Genomic DNA, 17,270 nt, shown 5'->3' with positions numbered 1-17,270 from the left:
GGTTTCGCTAATTACTATCGTAAATTTATCATGAATTTTTCTGTAAATGCTAAGCCATTGACCGACCTTACGAAGAAAGGGGCGGATTTGGAGAATTGGTCTACCAAGGCCATCTCTTCATTTGAAACCTTAAAAAAGGAATTTTGTAGCGCTCCCATTCTGATCCATTCTGATCAGGAGAAACCTTTTATTGTGGAGGTGGATGCGTCCGAGGATGGCGCAGGAGCAGTCCTTTCACAAGGTCCTGCTAGCCTCACTAACCTAAGACCATGTGCCTTCTTCTCCAGGAAATTCTCTCCCACGGAGAGAAACTACAACATAGGGAATAGGGAGCTGCTGGCTATTAAATGGGCATTTGAGGAGTGGAGGCATTTTTTGGAGGGGTCAAGGCATCGAGTAACTGTTGTCACTGATCATAAAAACCTAATGTTTCTCGAGTCAGCTAAGAGGTTGAATCCCCGACAAGCCCGATGGGCTCTGTTTTTTACCCGTTTTGATTTCTCCATTACGTTCAGGCCGGGAAGTAAAAATGTGAAAGCAGACGCATTATCTCGGAGCTTCCATGCTTTTCAACCCACTGAGATGCCGCCTGAAACCATCCTACCAACAAACATCTTCTTAGCAGCTCTATCCCAGGATATCTCAGCTCGCATTAAGGCTGAACAACATCTGGCACCGGCATCCACCCCAACAGATAAGTTGTTTGTTCCCATACAATTTCGTTTCCAGCTGTTGGGGGAGTGTCACGATTCTGACTTTTGTGGACATCCGGGTGTTGAGGGCACTAAGGATCTGGTTTCTAGATCTTATTGGTGGCCCACTCTGACCAGGGATGTTAAGTCCTACGTGTCAGCCTGTGAGGTTTGTGCCAGGTCTAAAACACCTAGGACTCGCCCTGCTGGTAACCTACGACCCCTACCCATTCCCAGTAGACCCTGGTCCCATATCTCGATGGACTTTATAACTGACCTACCGCTGGCGGAGGGTAAGACTGTGGTTTGGGTAGTGGTCGATAGGTTTAGCAAGATGGTTCATTTCATTCCCCTGTCTAAACTTCCGAATGCTAAAACCCTGGCGTCTATTTTTGTGAGAGAGATTGTTCGTTTACATGGCACCCCGGAAAATATTGTTTCTGACAGGGGTGTGCAGTTTGTGTCCAAATTCTGGAGGGCCTTCTGTCAAAAATGTAAAATTTCATTGTCTTTTTCTTCCGCCTACCATCCTGAGAGTAATGGGCAGACTGAACGCCTTAATCAGTCTGTCGAACAATTCTTGAGGTTGTATGTTGCTGATGACCAGCAATTATGGGTCAAATTCCTTCCGTTGGCTGAATTTGCTTTGAATAACCGTGTCAATTCTTCCTCTGGGGTCTCCCCTTTCTTTTGTAACCATGGTTTTCATCCCCGTTTTCATTCTGGGTCGTCTGTCTCCTCCTCTAACCCTGAAGCGGATAAACTCTCCTCCGAACTGTGCACAGTTCGGGCCCGGGTTCAATCGAACCTAGAAAAGGCTCAATGTTCTCAAAAACTCAAGGCCGATAGGAGACGTTCAAGGGGGGTAAACTTTCAGGTTGGGGATAAAGAATGGTTGTCCTCCAAGAATCTATCTCTCAAGGTAACTTCTAAAAAATTTGCTCCTCGTTTTATTGGACCATATAAGATCACGGAAGTGATTAACCCGGTATCTTTTAGGTTGGAGCTGCCCGAGTCATTCCACATTCATAATGTGTTCCATAAATCTCTGCTTAAAAAATATTTTGAACCGGTAGTACCATCAAAAGCCTCGCCTCCGCCGGTTCTTGTTAATGATGCTGTCGAGTATGTGGTGTCTAAAATAGTGGATGTCAGGAAGGTGCGTAATTCCTTGCAGTACCTGATTCACTGGAAGGGGTATGGACCTGAAGAGAGATCTTGGGTACCTGCCAGGGAGGTTCATGCTCCTAGACTTGTTCGTAAATTTCATTTAGAACACCCTGAAAAGCCATCGCCTGAAGTCTTGGGTCCTGTGGCCCCTCGTAAAAGGGGGGGTACTGTCACGGGGTTCCGAGGGTGCACTCGGTCCCCCATTGCCCGCAGACCTGTTGCTTAGCTTTGGGAAGCTGGGTGACTCCCTGCTCCTAGTCTGCCTTGAGCGCCGAGCTGATCACTCGGTGCTCGACTGGTTGGTCTGTCGGTCATGTGACGCTGGCCACGTCACATGACCCTCACTCCCCACTATAAATACAGGCAGCCTGCTGGCTACAGGTTGCCTGTTAATTTCTAGGTTCCTGGCTATTTGTTGGACTGCTGAATACTTACCTGATCCTGTTCCCTGACCATCCTTTTGCCTGCTCCTCCTTTACTGCGCATCCATCCTGGTATTGTGACCTCGGCTCCCACCTGACTACTCTCTTAGGACTCCTCTTGTACTTCTCTGCTCTCCTGGTATTTGACCCCGGCTTCTCCTGACCATTCTTTGCTTAATCCTTTGTACTGCGTAGCTCTCTTGGTTCTGACCTGGTCCGTTCATGTTCCGTATTTTGTCTTGTCTGTCTTTCCTGCACATATCCTAAGTTAGAGACTGTCGTCCAGTTGTCCCCTGTCACCAGGACTCGTGAGGCAAGTAGGCAGGGCCAGGGGTGAGGGTGGAGCGCAGTGGTCACTATCCTTCCGCCTGTGTGTGTGTGGACGTGACCGTTACACTGAGCTAGTATTGCTGCGATAGCATGAGCTAGATGACAGTTCTCTTGGGAAGTAGGATTGGGTGCGATTCTGCAGGATACCTTTGTCTGTGTTGCAACAACCTGAATCATACAGAACAGAAGTGATCCATGCTTGACACAGTGTATCGGGACGCTGTATCACCAGGGCACCCTGATCTGCACCCAACCCTGTTCTTCCCAATTTAATCACCACAGCTTGTCTGAGAGCACTGGGACATTTTAGTGTCTATCACACAAATACACTCTTGTCTCCTGGCTCTCATGCTACCACTATAGTATCAGCTGTTGGTGATTAGCTTGTATGTGATTCCTATCATACCTCTCCATAGTTGTACCTGGATAGCCTTCCAGGTTCAAGGAGGTGGTTTGATATTGGGACACATTTTCATATCCCTTTGGCTACAGAGTGGAGGTGGCGACACTATACACATGGTGGGTTCACATGTCACTGTTTGAGCACTTGGTTAGTGCCAACCCACCTGCCTATAATTATAAAAAAAAAATTTTGGTCACGTTCTTCCCCCTATTTTATTGATATACCAATAAAAAGTTACATTTTAGCGTATCCCACACCTTCCGTGATCCATATTTATTAGGGACGCTTCACTTTAGCACCTATTGATTTCCGTGAATTGTTAAGAAATTTCACCACTCCGTAATTCGGTCCATATAGCAAAAGGAGGTGTACAATCACCCATAAATTTTCACCAAAAAAGTCTGTTTCACATATAATATTTTACCACTACGTAATTTAGTCCATACAGCAAAAAGATGTACAATCATCCAAGAATTTTCCAAAAAAAAGCCTGTTTCACATATAATATTTTACCAATATGTAATTCAGTCCAAACAGCAAAAGGCGATATACAATCACCCATTAATTTTCCCGAAAAAATATGTTTGAAATAATAAAATTCCACCACTACGTAATTCAGTCCATACAGCAAAAGGAGGTGTACAATCACCCATGAATTTTCCCCCCGAAAAGCCTGTTTCACATAAAATATGCGTAATTCGGTCGATATAGCAAAAGGAGGTGCACAATCGCCCATAATTTTTTTTTTAAAAGCCTGTTTCACATAAAAAAAATTCACCACTACATAATTTGGTCCATATAGCAAAAGAAGGTGCACAATCACCAATCAATTTAACCCAAAAATCATGTTTTAAATAAAAAATTTCACTTCTACGTAACTTCGTCCATCTAGCAAAAGGAGGTGCACAATCACCCATCAATTTTCACGAAAAATAATGTTTGAAATAAAAAATTTCACTTCTACATAATTCAGTCCATATAGCAAAACGATGTGTACAATCACCCATAAATTTTTCCAAAAAAGCCTGTTTCAATTGAAAAATTTCACCACTACGTAATTCGGTCCATAAAGCAAAATATGGTATACAATCACCCATCAATTTTCCCGAAAAAATATGTTTGAAATAATAAAATTTCACCACTACGTAATTCAGTCCATACAGAAAAAAGGAGGTGTACAATCACCCAAGAATTTTCCCCAAAAAAGCCTGTTTCACATATAAAATTTTAACACTAAGTATTTCGGTCTATATAGCAAAAGAATGTGTACAATCACCAAGCAATTTTCCAAAAAAAACCTTAAATATATATATATATATATATATATATATATATATCACCATTGCGTAATTTGGTCCATAGACAAAAAACAGGTGTACAATAAATACCCTATCAATTTTCACCCCAATAAAATGTATGAAATACAAAATTTCACCACTATGTAATTTAGTCCATAGAGCAAAAGGAGGTGTACAATCACCCAATTTTCTGGAAAAAAAAAGGTTGAAAAAAAAAATTCACCACTACGTAATTCGCTCCATCTAGAAAAAGCAGGTGTACAATCACCCATGAATTATCCCATAAATAGCCTGTTTCACATATAAAAATTCACCACTACGTAATTCGCTCCATCTAGAAAAAGCAGGTGTACAATCACCCAGCAATTTTCCCGCAAAAAAAATGTATGAAAAAAAATATTTCACCACTATGTAATTCAGTCCATAGAGCAAAAGGAGGTGTACACATGAATTTTCCCCAAAAAAGACTGTTTTACATTAAAAAAAAATTCACCACTATGTAATTTGGTCTATAGAGCAAAAAGAGGGGTACAATCACCCAATTTTCCGGAAAAAAAAAAGTAAAAAAAAAAAAAAATTACCACTACGTAATTCGCTCCATCTAGAAAAAGCAGGTGTACAATCACACATGAATTATCACATAAATAGCCTGTTTCACATATAAAAATTTTACCACTGCGTAATTTGGTCCATAGAGCAAAAGGAGGTGTACAATCACCTATAAATTTTCCCCAAAAAAGCCTGTTTCACATAAAAAATGTCACCACTTTGTACCGTATTTTTTGCTTTATAAGACGCACTTTCCCCCCCCCCAAAAGTGGGTGGAAAATGACAATGCGTCTTATAAAGCAAATGCTGCCAACTCTGATGGCGCTGATACATCGCTGCCGCACTGCGATGTATCAGTGGGATGTGAGGAGGGGATGGAGGCTGGCAACACTGGCGGCAGTGCCCGATGCAGTCACTGTACTGTAATACATCGGGCCCCACACACAGCAGTTTTCATAAGTAAAGTCATGGTACAGTAATCCTCTTCAAGCAGTGTTTGTACTTTAAACTCAGGCAATCCTCTGTACAACTTACTATGAAAGCGGCAGGCAGGGCGGCAGCGTAACCTCGCAATCACTCATTCATGCTCCTCCCATTTCATTCATGAAGGCAGAGCGGGAGTGTGAATGAGTGATCGCGAGGTTACTCTGCCGCCCTCATAGTAAGTTGTACAGAGGATTGCTTGAGTTTAAAGTACAAACACTGCTTGAAGAGGATTACTGTACCATGACTTTACTTATGAAAACTGCTGTGTGCAGGGCCCGATGTATTACAGTACAGTGACTGCATCGGGCACCGCCGCCAGTGTTTCCAGCCTCCATCCCCTCCTACTATGAAAACTGCTCCATTACACTATGCTGTAACAGTGTCCTCCACAGGTCTCCCATAACAGTGTGTCCACCACAGATTCCCCCCTATAACAGTGCCATCCACAAATCCCCCTTAAAACTGCCATCCACAAACTCCTCATAACAGTGCCATCCACAGATCCCCCATAACAGGGCCTCATCCATAGATCCTCCATAACAGTGTCATCCAAAGACAACCATTAGTTCAAAACCCAGCAAAAGCACACCTTTTGGTTCCAATTTTTTTTTCTTATTTTCCTCCTCAAATATCTAGGTGCGTCTTATCATCAGGTGCGTCTTATATAGCGAAAAATACGTAATTTGGTACATATAGCAAATGGAGGTGTACAATCACGCATTAATTTTCCCCAAAAAAGCCTGTTTCACATAAAAAAGTCACCACTGCATAATTCGGTCCATATAGCGAAAGGAGGTGCACAATCACCCATGAATTTTCCTAAAAAATGCTTGTTTCACATAAAAAAGGTCACCACTACGTAATTTAGTCCATATAGCAAAAGGAGGTGTACAATCGACTATTAATCTTCCCAAAAAGCAAACTGAGGTGTACAAACACCCATCATTTTTCCTAAACAATCATGTTTGAAATCAAAAGTTTTACCTCTACGTAATTTGGTCCATTTAGCAAAAGGAGGTGTACAATCATCCAATTTTCCCAAAAAAGCCTGTTTCACATAAAAAAAATTATAACTACGTAATTTGGTACTTATTGCAAAAGGAGGTGTACAATCACCTATAAATTTTCCCCAAAAAATATGTTTGATATAAAAAATTTCACCACTACATAATTCAGTCCATATAGCAAAAGTAGGTGTACAATCACCTATAAATTTTCCCCCAAAAAAGCATGTTTCACATATAAAATTTAGCCACTACATAATTTGGTACATAAAGCAAAAGGAGTTGTACATCAATCATCTATGAATTTTCCCCAAAAAAACTGTTTCACGTAAAAGATTTCACCACTGCGTAATTCGGTCCATACAGCAAATGGAGGTGTACAATTACCCATCAATTCCCGAAAAAAACATGATTGAAATAAAAAATTTCACCACTACATAATTTAGTCCATAGAGTGAAAGGAGGTGTACAATCACCTATGAATTTTCCCAAAAAAAGCCTGTTTCGCATAAAAAATTTCACCACTATGTATTTTGGTCCATATAGCAAAAGGAGGTGTGCAATTACCCATCAATTTTCTCGAAAAAAATTTTTTTTTAAATAAAATACATTCACCAATAATTAATTCGATAGATATTGAAAAAGTAGGTGTACAATAACCCATCAATTTCCACGAAAAAAGACATGTTTGAAATAAAAAATTTCACCACTACGTAATTCAGTCCATATAGCAAAAGGAGATGTACAATTACGCATGAATTTTCCCACAAAAAGCAAGTTTCACATATAAAATTTGACCACTAGGTAATTCGGTCCATATAGAAAAAGGAGGTGTAAAATCACACTTAAATTTTCCCCAAAAAAGCCTGTTTTAAATTAAAAATTTAACCACTGTGCATTTCGGTCCATACAGCAAAAGGAGGTGAACAATTATCCATGAATTGTATTTAAAAAAAAAACAGTTTCACATAAAAAATTTTCACAACTACACAATTCGGGCCATATAGCAAAAGGAGTTGTACAATCACCCATGAATTTTCCCCAAAAATGCCTGTTTTACGTAAAAAAATTTCACCACCATGTAATTCGGTCCATAGAGCAAAAGGAGGTGTACAATCACCCATCAATTTTCCTGAAAAAAACCATGTTTGAAATAAAAATTTTACCTCTACGTAATTCGCTCCATATAAAAAAAAGCAAATGTACAATCACCCATTAATTTTCCTGAAAAAAAAACATGTTTGAAATAAAAAATTTCACCACTACATAATTTAGTCCATAGAGTGAAAGGAGGTGTCCAATCACCTATGAATTTTCAAAAAAAAATGCCTGTTTCACATAAAAAAAAATTCACCACCATGTAATTCAGCCCATAGAGCAAAAGGAGGTGTACAATCACCCATCAATTTTCCTGAAAAAAAGCATGTTTGAAATAAAACATTTTACCACTATGTAATTCGGTCCATATAAAAAAAGCTAATGTAAAATCACCCATCATTTTCCTGAAAAAAATATTTTTGATATAAAAAATGTCACCACTACATAATTCAGTCCATATAGCAAAAGGAGGTGTACAATCACCCATGAATTTTCCAAAAAAAAATCCTGTTTCACATAAAAAAAAGTCACCACTATGTAATTTGGCCATAGAGCAAAAGGAGGTGTACAATAACCCAATTTTCCTGAAAAAAAACATGTTTTAAATAAAAAATTTTACCACTAAGTAATTCAGTCCATATAGCAAAAGGAGATGTACAATCAAGCATGAATTTTCCCACAAAAAGCCTGTTTCACATATAAAATTTGACCACCTAGGTAATTCGGTCCATATAGCAAAAGGAGGTGTACAATCACCCATGAATTTTCCCCAAAAAAGCCTGTTTCACATAAAAAATTTCACTACTACACAATTCGGTCCATATAGCAAAAGGAGTTGTACAATCACCCATGAATTATCCCAAAAATAGCCTGTTTCACATATAAAATTTTACCTCTATGTAATTTGGTCCATATAGCAAAAGAAGGTGTACAATCACCTATAAATTTTCCCAAAAAAATCCTGTTTTACATTCAAAATTTAGTAACTACATAATTTAGTACATATTGCAAAAGGAGGTGTACAATCACCTATAAATTTTCCCCAAAAAATGTTTGATATAAAAAATGTCACCACTACATAATTCAGTCCATATAGCAAAAGTAGGTGTACAATCACCCATGAATTATCCCCAAAATAGCCTGTTTCACATATAAAATTTTACCACTACGTAATTCAGTCTATAGAGCAAAAGGAGGTGTACAATCACCTATAAATTTTCCCAAAAAAAGACTGTTTCACATAAAAAAAGTCACCACTATGTAATTTGGTCCATATAGCAAACATAGGTGTGCAATTACCCATCAATTTTCCCCCCCAAAAAAAATATTTTAAATAAACTTTCACCACTATGTAACTCGATACATATAGAAAAAGCAGGTGTACAATAACTCATCAATTTTTCCCGAAAAAAAATGTTTGAAATAAAAAATTTCTCCACTACGTAATTCGGTCCATATAGCAAAAGGAGGTGTACAATTACCCATGAATTTTCCCAATTATATTTATATGTTTCACATATAAAATTTTCAGGCCTACTGGAGCATATTTGATTTGTGTAATATTAATGATGATATGAATCTTTTTTTTTTTTTTTTAAATCAACGCATCAAACTCAAAATTAATTTCAAAACATATGCTCATTTCTATAATCTATCTTTTTAGAGGAAAACATTTTGTTTTAGCGTTATCTGCAGGTTTTTTTGCCTCAATTTTGCCTCCTCTTGATCGCGTAGCTGCCGGTCTCTTCTTACTTCTTTAATCATGAGCTGCCGGCTAAATGAACTGTGGTGACGTCAGATCACATGGTCCATTCACATGATCCATCACCGTGGTAAAAAATGCCCGATCCAAGTCATATAATAGCCAGAAATCGTGTTATTCTCCCTGTGCACACTGTACTATTGATAATTGCAAAGTTTGTATAAAAGTGAGGTAAACTTTAAATGTCTCAGTGTTGCTGTGTAGTGTGTACTCTATGATGTTTCTGTGTGATGTGGAATGAAGCAGCTATGTCTTGATCCATCCAAGACTACTAATAATACAAGAAGGGGGTAATTTAGTATGAGAGGAATTTTTAGTCACTTTTGCAGAATGCTGTGTTGCTGTAATTTTCACCAAATTTAATCTGGTTGAAAAAATCTCGACAGGTTACCCACTATATATATATATATATATATATATATATATATATATACATACATATACATATACACTGCTCAAAAAAATAAAGGGAACACTTAAACAACACAATGTAACTCCAAGTCAATCACACTTCTGTGAAATCAAACTGTCCACTTAGGAAGCAACACTGAGTGACATTCAATTTCACATGCTGTTGTGTAAATGGGATAGACAACAGGTGGAAATTATAGGCAATTAGCAAGACACCCCCAATAAAGGAGTGGTTCTGCAGGTGGTGACCACAGACCACTTCTCAGTTCCTATGCTTCCTGGCTGATGTTTTGATCACTTTTGAATGCTGGTGGTGCTTTCACTCTAGTGGTAGCATGAGACGGAGTCTACAACCCACACAAGTGGCTCAGGTAGTGCAGCTTATCCAGGATGGCACATCAATGCGAGCTGTGGCAAGAAGGTTTGCTGTGTCTGTCAGCGTAGTGTCCAGAGCATGGAGGCGCTACCAGGAGTCAGGCCAGTACATCAGGAGACGTGGAGGAGGCCGTAGGAGGGCAACAACCCAGCAGCAGGACCGCTACCTCCGCCTTTGTGCAAGAAGGAACAGGAGGAGCACTGCCAGAGCCCTGCAAAATGACCTCCAGCAGGCCACAAATGTGCATGTGTCTGCTCAAACGGTCAGAAACAGACTCCATGAGGGTGATATGAGGGCCCGACGTCCACAGGTATTAAGCAAATATATTGCTGCATTTGTGGGAGGGGAGGCTGATTACAAGGCTAATTACACGCACCTGTGGGCCCAGGCTGGCTGATTACTAAGCTGATTATACGCACCTGTGGGCCCAGGCTGGCTGATTACTAGGCTATTTATAGGCACCTGTGGGCCCAGACTGACGATGATTCAGCTGACTTCACTACCTCTGGCTCAGCTTTAGAATAAAGCAGCATGGTGTGGAGGCTCCTTACGGCTGGGCGATGGCAGAAGGTCTCAGGAGGGCGCTGGTATTCATGGTAGGATCGGAGTTGTTTGTACGGGACCCACGACATGTAGCGATCTGGGATGAAGCAGAGTTTGGGCACTAATGGTCGAACAATGGTTGTTTGTATTGTTTGTCTGGCTATTCAGTGGCCTGGTGGGGCCATTGCATACAGTTATTGGGGTAGCATGTGCTTAGAGTAGGTATGGTTGTATGTTTTCTGATACCTGGTTTACATGCAGGACGCGTGTCTGCAGTTGGCTCAAGCTACGCGTGCTGGGTTTAAGTGATGGTAAATGTAGATCAATAGTAGATTAAAAGAAGAAAAAAAAAAAACTCCTGCAGCATCATGTGGAGGTTCGGTTGCGCCTGGGCAATGGCAGAAGGTGCCAGGCGAGTGCTTGCATTCACGGTAGGATCGGACTTGGTTACACGGTCCGTGACTTGTAGCGCTCTGGGGTGAAGGGGGTTGGGCTCCAATGGTCAAATGATCGTGGTTAGGATTGTTACCTTCAAAGCTACGTCCGTGTGTCTGCATTTACATTTTGTCCTATACGCCATTCACTACTAGAGCAGCGTTCGCTGTTGCATTACATTAATACTCTGCTCACTTTCAGATTGCATTCATACGGCTACTTTATACCATGCTCCTCATACTCATACTCAGAGCTGTGCCCATACCATGTTTTTAGGCACCACTCGCATCCAGAGCTGCATTCACCCACTTGTTCTTACATCATGTGTTATACTCTGCTTCCACTTAAAGCTGCAGTTCTTTTCATTGCTACATAATGGTTACTCAGTATTCTTACTAGGGCTATCAGCACACTGCTCTGATACTGCTCTTCCGATAAACATAGCTGCTTTCTTTTCAGGCTTACGTTTCTTTCCTCGGTGGTTTGTTACATTCCTTAGGCCTACCTTTTTCTGTTTACTTGGGGGGAAGAGAGGAGAAAAAAAAAAAGGGTGGTGTTCTTTAATCCTGGTTTGCATTCACTCAGACTGGTCTCCTTTACTTCTGGTCCGCATTCACTCAGATTGATCTCCCGCCCCAGTTAACCAAATAGCTCCCTAGCGGACAGTGGGCCAATAGGAGTAAGTTCCTACTATGTTTTCACAGTTGTTCATTCGTTTGTCACGACAAGGGTCTTTTCTTAGCGAACTGCAATGCCTCTGGCTCTTGTTTTTCTCCCATCTGTTTCAATTTCGCGGTTGGTTAATGTTTCATTCATGCAAGTGGTTCGGATCACTAATGTCTATGCATTTTCCATTAGGTTTGGCTCACGTTTTAATTACTTATCGTCACTGTAAGGTCATCCAGGTCAGTCTCTTGGCTTCAGGGGGCCTCATGGCTTCGGGGGCCCGATGACCGTTTTTCATGTTCATTAAGGGTACAATATGGTTGTAGGCTGGTTAGCGTCCTAGGTTTATTGTCGGAGAGGGTCATGGTTATGCGAGTCCCCAAGTCATACTGGTGCTGCATAAGTGGTTTATAAATAAATAAATAAAAATATATAAATCCGCCATTAGAGTCTCACGCATGGCTTCTCCGTTTTAGTTTTACACATATGGCTCCGCCATTAGAGTCTCTCACGCATGGCTTCTCCGTTTTTAGGTTTACACATATGACCCCGCCATTAGAGTCTCTCACGCATGGCTTCTCCGTTTTAGTTTTACACACATGACTCCGCCATTAGAGTCTCTCACGCACGACTTCTCAGTTTTAGTGTTACACATATGTCTCCGCCATTAATCTCTCACGCATGGCTCCGCCATTAGTCTCTCACATATGGCTTCCCCCTTTTAGTGTTACATATGACTCCGCCATTAGAGTCTCACGCATGGCTTTGCCATTAGAGTCTCTCACGCATGGCTTCCCCTTTTATTGTCACATATGACTCTGCCATTAGAGTCTCTCACGCATGGCTTTGCCATTAGAGTCTCTCACGCATGGCTTTGCCATTAGAGTCTCTCATGCATGGCTTTGCCATTAGAGTCTCTCACGCATGGCTTTGCCATTAGAGTCTCTCACGCATGGCTTCTCCCTTTTAGTGTTGCACATATGACTCCGCCATTAGTCTCTCATGCACGGCTTCTCCCCTTTTAGTGTTAAACATATGAATCCGCCATTAGAGTCTCTCACGCATGGCTTCTCCGTTTTAGTCTTACACGTATGACTCCGCCATTAGTCTCTCATGCATGGCTTCTCCATTTTAGTGTTGCACATATGACTCCGCCATTAGTCTCTCACGCACGGCTTCTCCCCTTTTAGTGTTACACATATGAATCCGCCATTAGAGTCTCTCACGCATGGCTTCTCTGTTTTAGTGTTACACATATGTCTCCGCCATTAGTCTCTCTCGCATGGCTTCTCCGTTTTAGTTTTACACATATGACTCCGCCATTAGTCTCTCACGCATGGCTTCTCCCTGTTAGTGTTACACATGTCTCTGCCATTAGAGTCTCTCACGTATGGCTTCTCCGTTTAAATTTTACACACAACAACGCCAGTCGAGGCCGGCTGCGTGGTCCCACAACAAGTAAGTTCCATGTCTTTTTCTGCCTTCAGACCCGCTCGCATGGCACTGTCATCTGTGGCTCGCAATACAATTTTCTTGTGGTGGCTCGCACGTGTGACTTGTGCCATTAGAGTCTCACTCACGTTATTGTTTTCCCTGACTTTTATTTTCTAGGTTGTTGGGTTTTCATTGTTTTTTTTATAAGCAGTCATCCCAAGCCTGCCTTTGCGGACATCATCTTCTCCCAGGCATGCTTACTTCATCTACAAACTCGGGCTGAGGGTGTCCGGCCTAAGTCCTGGGTATCGGTCCATCTTCCAGTAGGAGGTACAGTAATAAGGCGCAGTTTACGAAGTCTGTCATGTCTTCTGACACGACAAGTCCTATCACGACTACAGGCGCAGCATACATAGTTTATCACGACCTTAAGCATTTTCTGTCACAACTGCAGGTATTGTGTACGTTCTGTCCTTATTACAGGCAACATTAGCTCGTTAATCGAAATAGCCATGTATTCCTGTGGATGGTTCCCCAGGCCTGGTGGGTTTGCACATTTCACTTAATTTACTACTACAGTAAGACGGCAGACACCATGTTCTGACTTTTAGGCCCTTAATAGGAAGTGTGGCCTGGGGAATAAGTAGAGGTAAAGTATTTTGCCACCAGGAACAGTTGGTGCCCGATCAGGGCCCTTGGCGGATGGTTGGAGTTCATTTAGGACCTTCCAACAGATTCACCATTGTTTGTTTCAGTCTGCAGCTCTCAGGATTCAGACCTTCTCGTAATATGGTTATATGTTAGTCAACATAGGAGTAAATTGTTTCTGGTTACCGGCCACTCTTTCAATTGCATCAGCATTAACCATCTCCAAGAACGATGTGGCGGTACACATGACAAAGAGGTAAGGTAGATGGAAGTCACTGTGATATATACGGTATATTCTGCACCTCCATCGTGAAAGGTCTTTTCCGTTCAAAATCGGGTGTCGTAACGGTATGTATATATTTACTCTAAACAAGGTCTGCTCTTTTTGGCCCCTTTAGGCTGCCCTACCATGGCAGTAATGGCATAACTCCACTGCTTGTTGTAGATCGGGGTTAGATAGGTTAGGTTCACCTTTCTGATAGCCTATCCGACCACAAGTGGGGGTTGTGCTTACAGCTTAACAACGTGCAGGACGTTTGGCATTTGCCAGAGAACACCAAGATTGGCAAATTCGCCACTGGCGCCCTGTGCTCTTCACAGATGAAAGCAGGTTCACACTGAGCACATGTGACAGATGTGACAGACGTGACAGAGTCTTGAGACACCGTGGATAACGTTCTGCTGCCTGCAACATCCTCCAGCATGACCGGTTTGGCATTGGGTCAGTAATGGTGTGGGGTGGCATTTCTTTGGAGGGCCGCGCAGCCCTCCATGTGCTCGCCAGAGGTAGCCTGACTGCCATTAGGTACCGAGATGAGATCCTCAGACCCCTTGTGAGACCATATGCTGGTGCAGTTGGCCCTGGGTTCCTCCTAATGCAAGACAATGCTAGACCTCATGTGGCTGGAGTGTGTCAGCAGTTCCTGCAAGACGAAGGCATTGATGCTATGGACTGGCCCGCCCGTTCCCCAGACCTGAATCCAATTGAGCACATCTGGGACATCATGTCTCGCTCTATCCACCAACGTCACGTTGCACCACAGACTGTCCAGGAGTTGGCAGATGTTTTAGTCCAGGTCTGGGAGGAGATCCCTCAGGAGACAGGCCGCCACCTCATCAGGAGCATGCACAGGCGTTGTAGGGAGGTCATACAGGCACGTGGAGGCCACACACACTACTGAGCCTCATTTTGACTTGTTTTAAGGACATTACATCAAAGTTGGATCAGCCTGTAGTGTGTTTTTCCACTTTAATTTTGAGTGTGACTCCAAATCCAGACCTCCATGGGTTGAAAAATTTGATTTCCATTTTTTTATTTTTGTGTGATTTTGTTGTCAGCACATTCAACTATGTAAAGAACAAAGTATTTCAGAAGAATATTTAATTAATTCAGATCTAGGATGTGTTATTTTTGTGTTCCCTTTATTTTTTTGAGCAGTGTATATATTTATATACACACACACACACACACTTTTATTTACTGGGGTAGATTGGGGATTTGGCTTTCAGCTTACCTTTTTATTTTTTTATGAGTTTCTCTGACTTAGGCCTCATGCACCTGACCGTGCCATTTTTTGCGGTCCGCAAACCACGGATCCACAAAAAAACGGAAGCCGCCCGTGTGCCTTCCGCAATTTACGGAACGGGCGGCCCATTGTAGACATGCTTAATCTTGTCTGCCAAACGGGCAAGAATAGGACTGGCTATATTTTTTTTGCAGGGCCTTGGAACGGAGCAACGGATGCGGACAGCACACGGAGTGCTGTCTGCATCTTTTGCGGCTCTATTGCAGTGAATGGGTCCGCATCCGAGCCGCAAAAACTGTGGCTCGGATGCGGACCATAACTACGGTCGTGTGCATGAGGCCTTATAAAGTGAATAATCTGAGTAATAGTACTATAGTAGGGAATTTTTGAATCCTGTAAACCAGATAGGCAGGGGTGAGTTTTACAACGTCCAACGTCCTAAAATGTGCATAATGTGATTGATCCATGCCTGGCTTCTCTTTATAAGGAAGACCTAACAGAATGGGGAAATTGAGGCTTTTAAGGCAGGACCTGAGGGGTCTGCAGCTGAACAGAAATATTTGAGAGGACTGCTGAAACACTTCACTCTGCCTTGACAGTGGTACGTCACTATGGCACCTCGGTAAAAAAAAAGAGAGATGATGTGAGATGACAGAAATACTGAAATTCCCTATTAATATTAGGAAAAAAGTAAAATGACAACACTGAAAGTATAAAGTTACAAATAAATATTGAAAGTAAAATATACATGATTTGATCAAATGCACAATTACTTACTTAAACATTGCAATTAGAAGATTTAATAGTAGAATATTTGTGAACAGCAAGTAGAGGCAAAGTAAAAGTACAGTCAGCCACTGAGGAAAGACAGGCTGATGGTTCTCCTTATTTGATTCAGGACACTTCTGCTTGTTGGGATCAGTCCCATTTACGGTACACTGGTCAATATTAAAGTTCACTCCTTGAAAGTAGAAAAAACATGGAATAATGCAAACTTTAGAAAAAGAATACAAGCTTACACAAGTTGTTTTTAGATAGTAAGAATATATACAATATACCCAATAACTTAAACATTTAATATAGTACACAAATTGTCATGTGCAGTATGTCTACTACATAAAATCAATAGACATCCTTGGCACATAAATCAAACAAAAAAAATTAAGTGAGTTTCCAAAGTTGCATAACGAAACTGGAACCTCAAACTATTTAAAGGGCATCTGTCTGAAGATTTGTACCTAAGAAACTGGCTGGCAGTTGCACGTGCGCTTGGCAGCAACAGGAATCTGTGTTGGTCCCATGTTCGTATGTGCCCGAATTGCTAAGAAAAATAATGTTTTAATATATGCAAATGAGCCTCTAAGAGCAAAGGGGGAATTATGATGTTTTCACAACCTGGCCCTGTCAATTAAAGTGCAGTGGGCGCGAAAGAGAGCTGAGACTATAGGTGTAACAACTCTGTTGCTCCGAGAGGCTCATTTGCATATATTAAAAGATCCTCTTCCCCTCAGTACCAGCAAGTTATTAAGTCTATGTATAGTGTACTTGTTTATGCTTTACATTATGATGTAAAGCCTTGCCACTTGTACAGTGCCCTGAAATTAATTGCATTTGAAAATAAATAAATTAAATGTCAACTCTATTGATGAGCTGACTGAAGGCCCTGTCCCTCATACTGCAATTAATGTTTCTGCAATTACCCTGACTTTTGTGAGGTACAAATTACATAACTTTTACTAATAGCCAAAAGGCCAATGATACCTATTTTAATATAGTGTTCTAATTTGTGTTCACATTAGCAGACTATGTGAAAATAGGTATTACTGTTTCATACTGCAATTCTCTCCAGCTGAGTTCCATCCAAGTCAGTGGGACTTGGCTACAAAATGAGGCACAGCCACTACTAAATATATGGCTCAGTACCTGTTAAATGGTAAGGGGGACACGCTGACACGCACCATATCGCTTTAGTCAACGTGGTGCTAGTAGTTTGAATTCCACTGATCTGATATTGATA

At 41.4% G+C, this 17,270-nt stretch overlaps 1 protein-coding gene across 1 annotated transcript in view; it reads right to left on the bottom strand.

The window, feature by feature from the left end:
• TRPM2 (transient receptor potential cation channel subfamily M member 2) overlaps positions 1–17,270 on the bottom strand; it is a 1,766,051-nt gene that overhangs the window by 524,853 nt on the left and 1,223,928 nt on the right. Inside the window, exon 13 of the mRNA XM_040441475.1 lies at positions 16,031–16,214. Within this exon, the coding sequence (XP_040297409.1) occupies positions 16,031–16,214 (184 nt within the window). The remainder of the gene's footprint in view (positions 1–16,030; positions 16,215–17,270) is intronic.

Source organism: Bufo bufo, chromosome 7, assembly GCF_905171765.1.
Source record: "Bufo bufo chromosome 7, aBufBuf1.1, whole genome shotgun sequence".
Classification (NCBI taxonomy): domain Eukaryota; kingdom Metazoa; phylum Chordata; class Amphibia; order Anura; family Bufonidae; genus Bufo; species Bufo bufo.
This window is presented reverse-complemented; position numbering and strand designations above follow the sequence as displayed.